At 41.9% G+C, this 16,384-nt stretch overlaps 1 protein-coding gene across 3 annotated transcripts in view; it reads right to left on the bottom strand.

Moving 5' to 3' along the window:
* The window catches only part of UNC5D (unc-5 netrin receptor D), a 146,290-nt gene that overhangs the window by 57,275 nt on the left and 72,631 nt on the right, over positions 1 to 16,384 (bottom strand). For all 3 annotated transcript variants that reach the window (XM_063358563.1, XM_063358565.1, XM_063358564.1), the window contains exons 3-4: positions 12,737 to 12,880; positions 9,362 to 9,465 (exon numbers count right to left, since the gene is read on the bottom strand). In XM_063358563.1, the coding sequence (XP_063214633.1) occupies positions 9,362 to 9,465; positions 12,737 to 12,880 (248 nt within the window). The remainder of the gene's footprint in view (positions 1 to 9,361; positions 9,466 to 12,736; positions 12,881 to 16,384) is intronic.

Here is a 16,384-nt window from a genome sequence, read left to right as displayed (position 1 = left end):
ACCCGCCACTCCCCAAAGACAGACGCAGACAATTAAGTCTATGAAAAATCATGATCTGTTCAAGGATTCACACAGTGTGGCTTGACTCGGGAAATCTTTCTTGCATTTGTGTGTGTAGTGACTTCCAAAGTGGTACCTATATAATTCTTTACTACTTTATGCCAAAACTGATCTTATATACAATTCTACATGGACAACACTCATAAGTTAGATATTTGTGCAATTCTTAACATCTCCAGAAGATGCTGTGGGATATACGTGAACTGTCATTAACGTGTTGCTTTCTAGAATAGGAGATTTTTTTCCCCTGACATATCTGTATTTTACAGGGCTAATAGTGAGGGTAAACAGCAATACCATGGAGTACACATACCAGTTCAACCAGAATTTTAAGATCTTATAGTTGTCAGCTGGTTGTCACACAAATGACCTGAAGGTTACATATGCCCTACTGTAAGTGCAGCACCTAAGAAGAACTTATTAATCATTTTAATACCTTTATAACTTAGAAGTCTGGCCTGTTAACCATCAGAATACAGCATGGACTATTTCAAGGTGAAGGGATCTGTTTAGAGACATCAGCAATTACCATTACACTTGGATTTGTAATATGACCAGGTTTTTTCCAGAAACAATACTCCTTGTTACCAGTTTGGAGTAACACTTCAGTAGCAGCTGACCATCTGAGGGTGCCTCAGAGACCCTGGAGTGTTACCGGCGCACGTGCTACCAACCAACTGCAGAGAAACGGTCGGGCTTCTGAAACGGTGAAACCCGCTTCTCATTGCCAACAGCCAGAGTTAAGAATTCGTGTGATTCCTTCACAAAGCAAAAGGAATTTCTCTCACTGTTCCAAATGCAATATCGTCTAATTTTGTCGTGTCCAAGTTAACTATTGAATTTCTTACAGCTTGCTGTAACTATATGATTTTAAAAATGTGAACGTTGCCTGCAGTGGTTGCTTCAAAGTAAAACCAGTCTGTAGGCAGGAAGAGCTTACATGTAGATAAAGAATCATTGAGACATATTGCACATACCCGAGCTCAATCTTGAAAGTGAAATGTCTTTGGTGAAAAATGAAACGCATTTATTGTATTTGTAACTAATGTACCTTAAAAGTAAAGCAAATATTGATATTCCAGACACAAGACCCAAGATCTATAACTAACTGTATAAAATGCATGCTGTTTGCATTTAATAATCATACTCTGTTTTCTATAACTAGAAACAAGATTCATTGAAGACTATAATTCACCAGCCTTTTTTGCCTTAGTGTTTTACTACAATACCATTATCCTGCCATATTACATTTTACTGTATGTGTACAAGTCCCATAAATACACAAGCCTATGTAAAATAGGCAGCAATGACTCTCACTGCGTTTGGAACGCTTGCAGCTTTTGAATTTTATGTGGGTTTCACATTTTGTTGATGCGTTTGCAATGGGATATGTACTGCCCAGAAGAGAAATGATTTTACATTTCCATTAAAAGCTATAGCGGTAAATAAACCATCGGAACCCATGCAGATATTCACTGGAACATCTACAGCAGTCCATTAAAATGTCAAAATCGGTGTTAAACATTTGAAAAAGTAGCACTGGATACAGCACATTTAAAACTTAAATATATGCATATATTAAATGATAAAGATATTTTTGAGTATTCCACAAACCTCTGCAGAGCACTCGACACAAGTTTACATTCATCAGTAACAGTTTAGCACACCAGCTGCCCTTTTATTACAAAAAACCCCACCACTAAATCAGAGCGTAGATGTAGAAAGAGCTGCAAGTTGTTACTAATGCTCAAATATGAGCTATTCAGAGATTTAGTCTCGGAGAGTATTTATTTATAATAAAAGGGGTTTAGAATAAATTTTAAGGTCAGATTTGCACCTCATGCATCACAATGGACTTCGATACTGTTACCCATCAGGCATTTCTAGTTGGAAATCGGCCCCCCCAAGCTAATACCGCATTCAACGCAAACCCGCAGGTCTCACGTTAGGCACCGCTGCGTTGTTCTAGGAAAGAGAAGCAGGGCCTAGGTAAAGCTAAAGGTTTGGCTTGGTTATTTATTTGAAAGCCTGAGAATTATAAACACTTATCTCTAGTATCATGGTTTATACGGCACTTCAATACAAAGCGACTGACATTTCTAAGAAACAGAACAGATCTACAGTAACTACCAATGATGACAGAATTTATTAAACTCCCCCAGGCCCGCTCTCTGCCTTTCAGTGCCCGTTTCAGCAGGGGCTCTGTTCTACAGGAGTATCGGTTTCACACCCCTCTTCAAATTTAAGATATACTAAGTTCACATTAAACCCTGCTCTCAAGAAGGAGACAGAAACTCCTTCTGACAGTAAATTTCAGTACAGAACATGGAAGCTCGCTATCCAATTAAAGAAACATTTCAAAACCTGAATATCAAGTCCACTGAACAACAGCAACTACCTTTGACAGCTTGAGAAATTCAAACCCTTTTTCTCACTGGTGGCAGATTCAGTACTAATATGCCCAACATACCACACCACCTGTCTAAAAAGATTACTAGCTACAAAAGCAAGCACTTTTTTTGCTCCTACGCCAAAAATAATTATTTTACTCTCTGAAGAACTAGTAAGGTAGAACATACAGAACAAAGATTATCCTAAACTTATTTAAACAGATATTGACCGAGTAGTTTCCAGGTTACAGTCCAAGATCGGTTTGACGACAGTCATGGAGTGCAGTATCATGACTATCAAGAACCAGAAAGCGAGAAGAAATTACCATCCGTGAGCTAGAGAAGATGTTATAATTTATTCTGTTTGCTGACTCTCTCGCAGACCACCAGGATCTATTAGTCATATCGATCCCAGATGCTACACCTACGCTGGTACAGAGCTGCATAAAATGACAGAATCAAGTTGTCCACATTCTTCATTGTTTCACTTTGAAAGTAAATGATTGTGTCACTGACAGGCAGCGACTCCAGTGCTCAGTATGTTCTTAAAATTAATAGAAAGAAAAATATCCTTTGGCAAGAGTACAGGAGAACACTACAGTATGATTAGGGTTACCAACCTGCCAGCATTATGGATATGAAATCTTACCAAAGTTGCTTTATATAGTCAAGGTAATAGGTATGAACAGCACTATATCACGTTAATGGCAGGACTGTAATACATAGAAAATAGCAGTACAACGTGTATTTCTCAAGGATGAGGGCTTAATACCCATTTAGAAACTCGCAGCTTGCATCTCCATTGCTTTGCACTTTGTGTATCGATTTAAAGCTGAGATGTGGAAGCAGCTGGGGGCCCAGCCGGCCTGGCTGGCTCAGGTGTGTTCAACTCCTCCATGCAAAGGGTTACAGAATCCACGTACCACGGTAGCAGCTAGAACTCTTATCATCAGACTACAGACGGCATCACGCGCAAAATCCCACTTCAGTTTCCCAGCCCTGCAACCTGAACCACGCAAATGCTGGGTCACACCCATAGGGGCCCCAGGGGAAGCCAGCTTTGTGCCGGAGGCGAACAAAAGAAATAGGACCTCAAAGAGTATACGCTTTAGAGAAGAATATTTTAAATGCAGAAGGAAGGAGGAGAAAATATTCTACGGAATGAAGGAGAGCCTGAAAATGCTAACAGTCAGCGTAATACACAAAGACAAGCAAGCTTGTCAAATGCAGCAAAAAGGAGGATTTTTTGATGTCTCCCCTCCCACACCCCCAGGTCCTACTATATATCGTATTCTATAAAATGGAAAACTGCCTAAACTCCATCAGAATTACATGAACAGAAAGCAAAATCAAACTATACCACTTGTTGACTGAAGCCCACAGTGAAGCTCTGGCTGCAGCGTAATGCTACTTGTGTGATCCCAAGATGGACCGCAGCTGCCTCTTGAGAAACATTTTTCCAGGACTAGGATGAATGAAGAGAAAACGCCTGAGAAGCTGAGACGCCAGGGTGGGGAAAGCAAACGGAGAGATGCTGAGCTCCATAAGGCACTATGTAACACGTTTGCTCTTTTTTATAACGGGCGAAGCTATACCTAATTTGCTCCAGCCAGTCTTCATTTCCCATTTCCCAGGCTGAACTCAGGCTGTGCATGAGCCGCACACAGGACTGAAGAGCCTGACCAAAGCTGAATGCAGAGTATTTTTTCTGCAAGGATATAGGTTAAGGATGTGCTCTAGAAGTCATCTAAACTCAATGTAATACTTTCTTGGTGTGAGACAAAGGAGAGCACCATGAATAACTGCTGTGTCTTCTTGGGAATAATGCAAAGTAATAAAATAAACTTGCACAACAACAATAAAGAAGCACAAATCACATATACAGAAAATATAGCACTGTGCACCAAAAAAAATAATAATACAAGCTGAAAGAGAGAAGCATTTTACCTCGATATCATGATGCACTTCTAATAGCAGCGGAGGCTACTCATACGTGGGGCTGGCAGCCCACTAGGACAACAATCTGTGGATACATCTGATATATTTTTAGAGAGAAACCGATGGGCAATGTGAGCTCACAGACCCCGACGTGCAGCTGTGTGCCAGCCCAAGGTGCCACAATGACCGAATCAGCACGTAGTCCCTCAGCCAAGCTGCTCCGCACCGACCCCGGACCGGCCTGAGTCATGGGAACAGAGGTCTGTGTGCGAAGGAAGGGTCCCCGGGAGTCAGACTGCAGATAATGCAGCTTGAAGAAATGCGTCATGTATTATGTCACTATCAAATACACTGCTTTTCAAAATGTCTTTTTAATAGAGAGAAGCCATTCTTCCCTCCAAACTTTCTTCCAAATGTTCCCAAAACAACAAGCTGTATATAACGAGCAAGGTTAGTCTTGTGAAGAGATGCAGACAACCATCAGTAGCAAAGTTAAAGATGTTGCTCTGGTAAACTCAATATTCAACTCCACATTTTCTGAGAGAAGTCAGCCTTCCCCTTCCTCTCTTTTCATCAAGCCAATGAAAATCAGAAATCGTTCCTCTGAGAGACCTGCAGCAAAACAGTCTCAGCAACACCAGAATCGGGGCCAGAGATCCGAGCCCAAGGTACCCCCTGGCAGCCCAGCAGAAGTGACCGGCAGACAAGGGCTCATCGGCGAGTTTAGCAGATTCCTGTACCATACAGCAACTGCCTCACTGCACACACTCCAAGCTAAACGAGGCCTCGATTGCACACAATTAATAAACATATCTATGGGGAGAATCTGTTGTGGGGACTGAAAGCCAGAACTGTCTCTTCCCTAGGCCAACTCTGCATCAATAGTGAAAGAAATGGCTCTGGTTCCGTCAAGCCTGTGCCAGCAGAGACTCTGTTAGATTTAAATCAACATTTGCCACAGCAGGGGATTATCAGATGCTCTACTTAAATGCTGCATTTTCTTTTTTATTTTGATGTTTAACTCATAAAAAACTGAATTTATTTGGGTTGGGTGCTGAAGCCTGCAAGCGCAGCTGCTCACCAGCTCTGCATTGCTTGCCATGTGAACGCACGTGAAGAGGATCTAAAACCTTTTTCCAGTCTGTGTAGCGTCAGGATTTGGGTTTTCTTCCTCCCGTACTGCTGTGGCAATGCACCCAGAGTGCCCCAAACCCTCAGCAACCTCTCAAAGCAGAGATGTGCAGAATTTTCTCACGTTCCCTCCTTCGTAGCTGGAAGCCCGCTGAGGAAGGCGGCAGAGACAGAAGCGCAGGGGGGGCTCCAGGGTGGCAGAGGGCGGCTGAGCTGGAGCCGGTGCAAACCGAGGGGCAGCGTGCTCCAGGAGCAGAGCCGTGGTGCTCCCAGGGACGGTATGTGGCATTGACACATTTAGAGGCAGGTGTTTATCCTGCCCACACAGAATTCAAAATGGTGTCGTAATTTGCTAAGGCTAAACTCCTCAAAAGGGTAAACAATACCTCAGCTACTCAGTTTTCTTGACGGCTGTTGCCACGTGAGGTTTTATTAGTAGAAAAATCAGGCACGTTCAATAGTATTTCATGCATAAGAGATGGACTTTGGCTCCATGAAGACTGTAATCAAATTCTTGCAGAGAGAATGCCGATTGAGAGAGATGCTCCTTTACACGTCTTTTCCTTGAGCCCTAGCTGACACACGCCACTGGAATCTGCTGCCAAATCAATCAAGACAGTACAGTGCGTTGCAAAGCAGCATTAAAACCAGTGCTTGCCTCAGCAGGACTTGGTGCTCCTGATTCATGCCTATATAACATTAAAGCTGAATTAGAATACTGCCGTTCTTTATTTGTAATCCTCCTTGATTGTTTGCTTTTGCTAATGTGTTATTCAGCTTAAAGACTATTTACTAAAACTGAACTGTACGAGCACGCAGAGCACTGACAATGTCACATGAGCTTCCATTATTTGTAAATTAATTTACACAAGCCAAGTTTTAAGGTATATGCACTTTAGATACACAGTTTAGATACATTTAAACTATGGATCCAAACCTTTAACCCATGTTCTCCTAACTCCTTTTATACCTATTGTGTGCAGAAATTAACACATATAAGCAAACTTAATTGGCGTATTTTCATTGCTACCAGTGATGAGACACGGAAGCCTTACTCATTCTGGAACAGATGGTGGAAACAGAAATTTCTCCTGACAAAACTAAACTTGATCTAGAGGAATTCTCTCTAGGGAACCTCTCTGTGAGGTTTGATCTCGATCGCTGTACGATCTCTGTCATCCCTGCTGTCCCACCCCAAACCCAAATAAATATAAAAAGGATCAGTACTGAGAGGATCAGTACCGTTGGCAAAAGCGCTGGCTGTGCTGATGGCTCAGGAATTCTCACACATGGACCCCCAATGCTGCTACTCGGTTAAACACTTTTTCCTGCACAAAAGCACAGTAAGGGGTTGCCACTGATGGCACAAAATGGCATAAATATGCCTGGGAAATGCTGATGTCTTTAGTAACGAGTGCCTCTGCCCACCAAGAACTGCCCAGATCAACTCACTCGGTTTTCAGGAAACATTAGCAAGTGGCTAAAATCACTTAGGTGAAAATATCTGAGGAATGACTAGAAATGTGGGAAGGAACAGTGGGAGAGAAAGGCTCTTCTTCCTGGTAATTTCGAGAAAATTATGATGTTAGCCATCACTAAAAAATATCCCTGCTTTCCACCTCTTACAGGACTAATGACAGGATTTTTCAGATTAAGTTACGGTGTAGATCAAGAACATTTACTTTTAATGCTTCTATCCTTAGATTTAAGAAACCTTCAGCACCTCTAAGCTGCAGAAAAACAATTCCAGAGATGAAGATTTATATTCTTGATAATGGGGCAAGGCTCACATAAATAATTGAGCTGAACTTAAATTTCATTCCAGTTGTAAAGTGTCTGCCTCTTACTGAGCTGCACTGCATGATTAGAGGTTTGACAGTATCAGTCATTCATAGCCGTTGTCAGGAATAAATCGCTAGATTAACTCGTGACTATGGCAAGCAGAGGAAATGTCTGCTCTTTGGGAAAATAATGTTCCTGAACTTCTGCACTTGATGGAATAATCAAAATCTTCCCAAGGGATTCAGACAGATATTGGCACGGTAACACGAATGGGGCTGGAGTCCCCTATCCATTTTGTTTTCAGTTTGCATTTCCAGGACCACGCAGAGTATGGATTAGAAAAAAACAACCAAGCAAAACCCAACAATGACACAATTAGCATCTATTTTGCATCTAATGAAACAGAAGACAAGCTTCTTTGTCCGTAGTTATTTCAAGCCTTATGTTTTCATCTAGGGCTTCATCCAAACTCTAATGAAATAAATTCTTGGACCAGAACCATAGATTTGTTGCCAGCACAGGGTTTTGAATCCTTCTACGCTTCTCAGTACCCACGCAACAATTACTAAGCAAGACTTACTGGCTATCTCGGTTGTTTCTCATCCACACGTTTAACAGATCAGGTCGTCTTTAACTTGAAAATACCAGAAGAGTTTGTAACCTCAAGCTTACTGCCACAAACCAGAGCCATCACTTATTTGAATCTGGTACCCAGTTTCTACAGACAATGAATTATTTCCAGTAGACTGTTTACCTTGATGAGTATAGAATTACCCTTGCATCCTGCGCCTTTATGTGAAATTTTATTGTCCAAAGCAAATATGACCTGTTAAGATTTACAGGCTTTATTAGCAGCAATAACAATTTTACAATCAACATCAGTAAATCAGGGTTTACTGAGAACTCTACAATTTTTATCTGCAGAAAGCAACTGAAATGTCAGTTTTTCATTGAATATAATTCCTAACTTTCACAAAAGACAGATATTCTATTTAATTGTTGAGTGTAAAGCAGTGTAGTTCAAATGATTCAAAAATTCTCAGTAAAATTCAAACAGTGTTGACTGAGAATAACAATTATTTTTCCCCTAATGGCTGAATTCCAACAAAGGTAGCATTTTTGGCTATTTAACTATACAGAAATTGTAAAACAGTCAAATGTACGCAATCAGTTCAGCAAACCGTACTCAGAGGGTAGAACTGTACCTATCATAATTTGTTTCTTTTGGTCTCAAAGAAAACACACAGCTTTTATAGTTTTTCACTTGAAAACCTTTCGCTCACCTTTAAACATTATATTTTTAGAATTAGTAACAAAACCAAGCTGACATACATGGCAGCATACTCTTCAGACTAAGAAAACAGTCAATGTAGAAAAACATACGAGAATCTGCTAGGGAAGGTACGAGGGTCCTCACCACGTTAAAGAACATTCCTAGAGTGAGCACGCAGCGTGACACGAGACACGGGGAGAACAAAGCTGTGAGCGTACATAAGGCAACTGAACAGAGAAAAAAAAATGGTGGTGGGTGAAAGAGAGCTGAATCCAAAAAACAGCGTTGGCTGGAAATGGGAAGCCTCTGACAGTGCTTGCACATTGGAGAGCGAGCGAGCCAGAGCAGCAGGTCTGGAAGGGAGGGAGAATGGAGGAAGGGGGAAGACAACGAGAACTTGAAGGCGCTGGAAAAGGCAGCGTTCTGCCAGGAAAACGTGGCTCCCAGGTCCCGAGGCTGACACACGCCCCCAGGACTGCAGGTCAGATATATTTCCACAGCCAAGAAAGATACTTTGCACGTCAAGTAGTGGCCACATCACACTTCATTTCACTTTGTAATTGCTTGGTTCCAGCCTTTTTCCTATAACTCTGCACTTGATTTTGGGCATTTTATTAATAAACATTCACTTGTTTTACTAGAAAGTCCGTCTAGTTTTGTGGAATGAGAACAAATAGGCTGAAAGGAATAAGCGAAGTGGAAGTTTTTACCACAGAGTTAGCAAATTTATCTGAGACAGGACACACTGCTCACCAGCTCCCAGCAGTGACACTGCACAAAGCCTCACCTCGGCTGCAGGGACTCCCTCGGGTGGCCGACAGTGGAGAACGATCATCCCTTCGATAGGAACCTCCTTCCCTTGTGGGTCTTGCTCAAAGTTTTTCCGTAAATCTGCAGAGTTTAATGCAATAATTCATTATACCTCCAAAGCCATTCCTCCCCAGACAATACTACGTAGGCTGCAGAAGTGAGCAGCAACATCGCTGTGCCCTACTCTTCGGTCTGTGTATAAAGCAACGGACAACTGAGAGCCACTAGTTCTTCCCCAGATGAGAGGCAGAGAGACCCTCTCATCTCTAGTTCTATTTCCATTTCTCCACCTTTGAGAAACAATCTGTGTGTGGCTACAGAGACAATCCACTTTAGAATCCACAAACTCCGTGGTTCCAATCCTGTGTTCGACTTCTCAAGCCGTTGCCCTTCCAAAAGGGAGAATTCAATGCACAGGCAACAGCGTGGTATTGTGAGGTGCTGTTTGAACAACTGAATGAATCCAAGGCTGGGTGAATAATTTTCCCAGTACGTGCTACTTCAGATGAGTGCCAGGGTATTTTATAAAATGTTCTAAGCTATATGTTTTGTTTAGATCGCCTACGTAGTGCAAGCTGTAGGGAAAGGGAGGAAAGGACTGAGAGCAATTCCACCCATTCCCAACTGGCTGACTCCAGCGTTGCTTCAGTTCAGATACCATGGCCAAGCTAAGAATTCAGGATAAGAAACTGGGCATATTGCCGCAGTCACACCGATGTGGCCGCAGCACCCAAAGGAAACCCACATCCAATAACATTGATCTATCCCAGTCACGTCCGTGAATATGTAAAGTTTTGCTTGCTGTGAAAGGAAAGCAAAACGGAAGGAATGTTACTTACTACATGTGCTTTGAGAGTTAGGATGTTTCCATTAGACACACTCATTTTCTTCAAACAGTGTCTCAAATTCCACAGTGTGGATTTACTGATTTAATTTTCTCCATTGCTTACACTTCATGAAATACACCCCCTTAAACAGCAGAGGCTCTGAATCAGTTACGCTTTAATATATCTTATAAAATACATTAAGACTTATTTTAGCAAGCCGATCACTAGAGAAAGATGCAAGCAGTCTATGTATTCTCCTTTTTATGATTCTTCATTAATGTTCTTTTTTTTGTTTTCCACAGAGATAACCAATATCTTCTCCAGTACCCTATTTAAAAAGTCATTCATTAACAGTTAGGCTGCAGTTGTGCCTACAAATGCCTTTATTAAGATGAAAAATGGAGTAAGATCCATCTTTTCATTTTCCCTGCATTCCACACTTTCACAAAGAAAAACTTACCTGCTGTTTCACAGAAATATAAAGTGCTGTAATACTTTGGACTTGACTCACAATTCAGAATCTCTAGGCTTTAAGTGCCAAAAAAAAAGAAAGAAGAAAAAAGGAAAGAAAGAAAAAAAAAAAGTTGACACTATCACACTACACATCACAATGACAGGTGCTGTGAAAAAGTTATGGGTTCTGTACACTACCACAAGTTGGACCTACCCATTCTCATCTCTAGTCCTCCACAGGGCATTCCCTACGTCAGAAATCCACACTCCAAGTTAAGCAGCAGCACAGGCAGGATGACACAGGTCCAGGAAAGGGTGAGCCCTGGAGACTCATGGGGGTGGTTCAGAGACATCTGTTGGCAGCTCTTCATTCTTTCTGTCTGGACTAACAAGTCCTGTCATCTCTGCACTCAAAAATTGCTGTTCTTTTCATAAAAAGCATGGCTTCAAGCAAAAGTAGGAGAGCAAATGGCCAGTACAGAACAGAGTTCTCAGGCGAAACATTCAGCCCCGCTCCGTTCATTACAGAAAGCAAGAGCCCTCTCCGGAGTGCCTGTAGGTTAATATGATATCTGCAGTTACGGATGGCAGCTGGGGACGTGGTTTGCAGAACTGCTACCACAGTGATGGGTTTAGAAGTCCCAACACACGGCTCCGCCTGCTTCTGCTCATTCTGATTTTTACTCATATTGCCATATTATGGGATTGGGAAATCACAGTGCGGAGAAAAGTCAATAAAAATTCAATTCAGAATAATAGTCCTTTGCAGCTTAGCAATACAGGGGAATTATTAGCTCATTCAATGTTATGACAGTTAATGCCGTAAAATAAAAAATTGAACTTACACATATTTACACATGCAAACTAAATCAGCCAACAAAAAAAAAAGCTGTCATTTATAAAAATCGAGGACTTGCTACATTGTCCTGCTATTTATCTCAAATGTTTATTTTAAGTTATCCTGGTAAAAGATTTATCAAGAATTGCTAGAACACTGCCTGATAAAGTTACCATTCAGAGTTTCTTGCTTGAGCCTCGCCAGCCCTTTCCTCCTGCTCCTCATCTGCTTCCAAAAGCATTTCTCCCAACTCGGCAGCTTGTTGCTGTCATTTCCCGGGAGTAGGGCTTTAAGGACCTGAACTGGGGATTTAAAGGAAAAGTTCACAACAGACTAGGGGAAAGGATGAAGTGCAACAGTACTGCTACTTTCACCTTGTTACAAGAAGGAAATTTTTCCCAAGCCACTTTAACTTCTCTGAAGGACCGTCCCATCTAGATTTCACACCAACTAGGTAGTAAAGTAAGTGGAAGGCTACCTACCTTGCTTATGAATGATTTTATTATCGTCAGTAGTGGCTCTTATAAATGTCCATATGAACAGCATTTAAAGTTATTTTTTTTCTAATCAACGTATGCTTAGTCCCATAGAGAACTGACAGAATTTCTGTAGCAGTTTTAGTTCTATTTAGGATGTTTGTATCTCATTTCCTCAGAGAAAGGAGGGAAGATATTTTTTCCTGTACTGATTGGAATTATTCAATTTTTCCTGCTATTTTTTCATTTTCCTCACAGCTTATCGTACCTGACGACCAATGATGCGTTTCAATACTGAAAGCCAGATTTAAAATACTATGCTACAGAAGTTTCTAATGTATTCTTGCATTTATTTTTTTTTTTAACCAAAGTACAGAAGACAGCAATTGTTAAATGTTTTTTGTATTTTTTAGACCCCTGCGATCAATATGAAGCAAAAGGGCACTTTTCAGGGTATTTTCAATTTGCATTAACCTTTTTTATTCCATTGCATTGTCGTGGCACTGTGGATATGCAATCCGGAATCTCTGAAACAGACTTGCTGAGTGTAAATGCAAATCAATCAACCCACATTAAAATAAAAGAGAGCTCTGAAAAACCCCCATGGCACCCTTTCTGTGCTATTCCTACAGGATCTCAGAGGAGGGCCTGCAAGGACAGCAGTACCTGACCAGCATCCATTTATATTTAACCCTAAAAGAACAGTATGGTTCCATGCCTTACAAAACCTAGAGTAGCAGAACATTCACTCTACTCACAAGCTATGCGGACAGATGCCTTCCGACTCTTTGAGGTCCCTAGATGGCTCCACGCAACACACTGGCACCAGTAATCTTCTGGCCCATGAAAATCTTCCACCTGCTGCCTCGTGACATTGATGAACACCTCTCGAACTTTCAATCCTGAAGGGGAAAGATGCAGAAAATACGCTGATGCAGGCTATCTTAGTTGGGCATAAAGCTAAGGTTAGCCAAAGCTTTTCTTTTAATTAAACAATTCCACTTTTAATCAAGGCAAACCTTTAATTGCTTTGGCAATAATATATCGCCACTAATTAAATTCTAAAAGCTGAGTAGGTCATAATGCATTGAGTTACAAGAATTACCCACCCACTGTGGTCTTTGCAAGAATATAACAGCTCCCTCAGAAACCTTGCCTCTTGCGACTTTTTCACCCAGAATGTTTATCTGGAATTTTGTAACATGATACACAATAAAATTGTCTTCCTATCTAACATGTCGGTGCCCTTGAAAACCTTTCTGAAGTACCCTGGTAGGCCCCCAATCAAGTCAAACGGCCAGAACCATGCAGGTATGACAGGAACTAATCAAATGCCCCACTGAGTTCCAGCCTGTTCAGCCGCTGCTGCCGCGGTTCCACCCCGCAGCCGTTTCTCCACGTGGGAGAGAAAAGCCATGTCCTGTACCGCCACACAGGGAAAGCTAAGCTTAAGCCACTGCAGTTGGGAAGGAGGAGAAAAGGAAGAGGGGAATGAATTTCACAGCTCACAAACAGAGATGGTGCTCTTCGTCACCCTGTCCTTCTGGGAAGCAAGTGAACCAGGTACACAACTGACCTCTTGTCTTTCTTCACTTTCACAAGGGGAAGTGTTTATATACTTTACTTATTTTATACTGTTCCCCAAAGTATAACCTCACTAAGTTCCTCTGCAGTGCAATGTTGTTGTTGTCTACTGCAAATACACTTGTTGCCTATCAAAATGAATGCATACATCTTTTCTAAGGTAGGAATGTGTTACACCCGAAGAGCTGAGAAAAGGATCTAAGGGAATAATCAAGGCCAGGCAGAAGCAAAGATAGCAAAAGCCCTGTGCTTTTTTCTTAGCCTGCTCCCATCCTCATAACCTCCTGGGCACAGGTGGAGTTTAGCAGTGTTGCCCTTCAGACCAGAACACTTGCTCCAGACAAAGCCTGAAGGTAAACACAAGATTACCAAGATGCCTTGTAAACCTGACACCTTATTTTATACACTTGGGGTGTTTGCCATATCTGCAACTACCTTTGCGTGACAACCTTGGGGAGAGGAAATGTAATCGAAATCTGGGTTAAAAGGCATTAGGAATCATTTGAAAGAGTTAGTCAGAAAAACATTAATTTGAAACTAGAAAACATTCATGCCTACTACTTTCCTCTTTCTCCTCCTGTGCAGTCCCAAGATACTTATTTCCCCTTCACTGGAAATGAATGAAAACTCAATCTTAAAATATTTCATGCCTGTGAAGTTTATAAAGCAGCAAGAAATTTCTAAACCTGAACTCCATAAAAATTGGCTTCCACTTAATCTCAGGCATCATTAACAGCTGGGTATTTCACTTCTGAAAGGCACTCGGAAGTCAACACGTTCCTTGGGTAAACAGGAGCGATGAGGCCCACTGGGGATGCTCAGTGAGGAGGGGCGGGGAAGGTCACACAGGCTTTAAATACTATAAAGCAATACAAAATGTTTTGCTACTTTTCCAGCAACAGGGAAAGCAGATTTTTGCTTCTTTTCATGTAGCCTGTTTGGCTTGCTATATTTTACAATGATACCTAAAGTAACGGACAAACCTGCAATAGCTCCCTAAGTTATCTCAATAGTCACTTTAGTCACTCAAATATTTATTCACTCTGTAATAAACAAATACAGGTTTCCTGCTTGTTTTTATTTGCATTTTGTTTTTTTAAAATATGTTGATGCAGTTTTCAACAAAACTGTTTACAAAACATCCCTTTTTTTCCTGCCACCGTGGAAGCAAGCCCTTATGAAGTAAACACAGCACATGGAACCCAGCGGTTCTGTCAGAAACTCTCTCCTTGCTGACACCCGGGCTGTAGAAGGCAGGATGAAAATGCGCTATTGCAATTTAAACATCCAAGCTGCTCTGCCAGCCATGAATCCTTGGATTCTCAACCATAAAACCCATTTTGAGAGTGGTCTTTATAGGTTAAAGATAAGAGCAGCTACAGTAAGTTCCATCAGAGAGCACCAGAGTCCTGCTGACCTGACACAGCAGGTCTTAACTGGCTGAAGATGTGGCATCCCACCCCGCTGTGTGACGCTGACAGCCACACGCTTCCTTCTCCCTTCCCTCTGGCAAATCACGCTGTGTGCATCCCTGAACGATCTCAATCAAAGCTCCAGAGCCTCCATATCTGAGCTAATTTGCAGCCACGTCCAACAAGGCTGCAACCCATCTACTTAAAGACTTCCTCAACAAGGGTGTAAAAGGATCAAGTCCTTGACAAAAGCTGACCTTTCCAAGAGGGCCTCTCTCCGGTCAGGAATCGCTCAGCCAGCCCTCCACTAGCTGACACGTGTTTCTGAGCGGCCACGGCCTTCCTCTCTGCCCATCTGCCCACACTGCCCGCAAACTGGGCTGCTCTGCGTGTCACTGGGAAGGCACAGCTTCTTGCTGTACCCGAGTGTCTCTGGCTGTTCCTCCCCTCCCGTCACCAGCTCATCCCACCATCACCTCGATGCGGCACTTCCCTGGGGACACACTGCTCCCGGTCACCAGCCATTAGCCACGGCCTCGCTGCCAGCGCTGCCCTTCACCCACCCGCCTCTGGCGCACTCTCTTCTGAACTCTCGGTTTCTGAGCTACTCTAGGAATTTTTGGAAGCAGCAAACAGTAACAAGGGTGTGAGAACTGCATCTTATACAGCTTACTGGTGCATCCCTGCTAACAACAACAGAACCTTTACCGATACCAACCAAAAAATCATCACACAAGGATGATCTTTTTGAGAAGCAGAAGCCATTCTAGGCTCACTGGTACTGTAAAATTCTGAGCAGCCATCAGTGAATACAGATTCAGATTTATTAAGGTAGAATATTCTCCATCCCATCTCTTCCTTTCATTGACACATTACTTAATTAATCTATATATCAGCTTATATTTTCTGAAGCAACATTTGATGTGGTTTGAATCAGACAAACAAACAGCACATGATTTTGAGAAGCTGATGGTTCAGCATTTTGAGAATGGGACAGGTAGGAATTCAGGTCCTTTTACAGGTCTCCCAATTTGCCAATAGACAAAACAAATGCATCAGAAATAGCAGAATCACGGAATCGTTGAGGTCGAGAGGGACCTCTGGAGAACATCTAGTCTTTGGGAAAAGTTATGTTTTGTTCATGGAGAAAGTACACCTATTTCCATCTGTTTTAGAAACAACTACAGAAAGCAAACTTATTGGGAACAGAGACATATATTCTTCGTTTATCATCACTATATTTCACCAACAAATGTACTCACCTGCCCTCTGCATCTCAAGAAATGCCAGAAAAATTGTTCATAGGAAATGACACAGATCGAAAAATCCATGCAAATAAAAACAGGCACATAACAAACAAGAGCAACGTTTTACCTGTGACTTGTATAACTCTAATAAGCACTGCAAGTC

The sequence above is a fragment of the Chroicocephalus ridibundus genome, chromosome 23 (genome assembly GCF_963924245.1).
Source record: "Chroicocephalus ridibundus chromosome 23, bChrRid1.1, whole genome shotgun sequence".
NCBI lineage: Eukaryota > Metazoa > Chordata > Aves > Charadriiformes > Laridae > Chroicocephalus > Chroicocephalus ridibundus.
The sequence above is the reverse complement of the archived record's forward strand: the minus strand, read 5'-3'. Positions and strand labels throughout refer to the sequence as shown.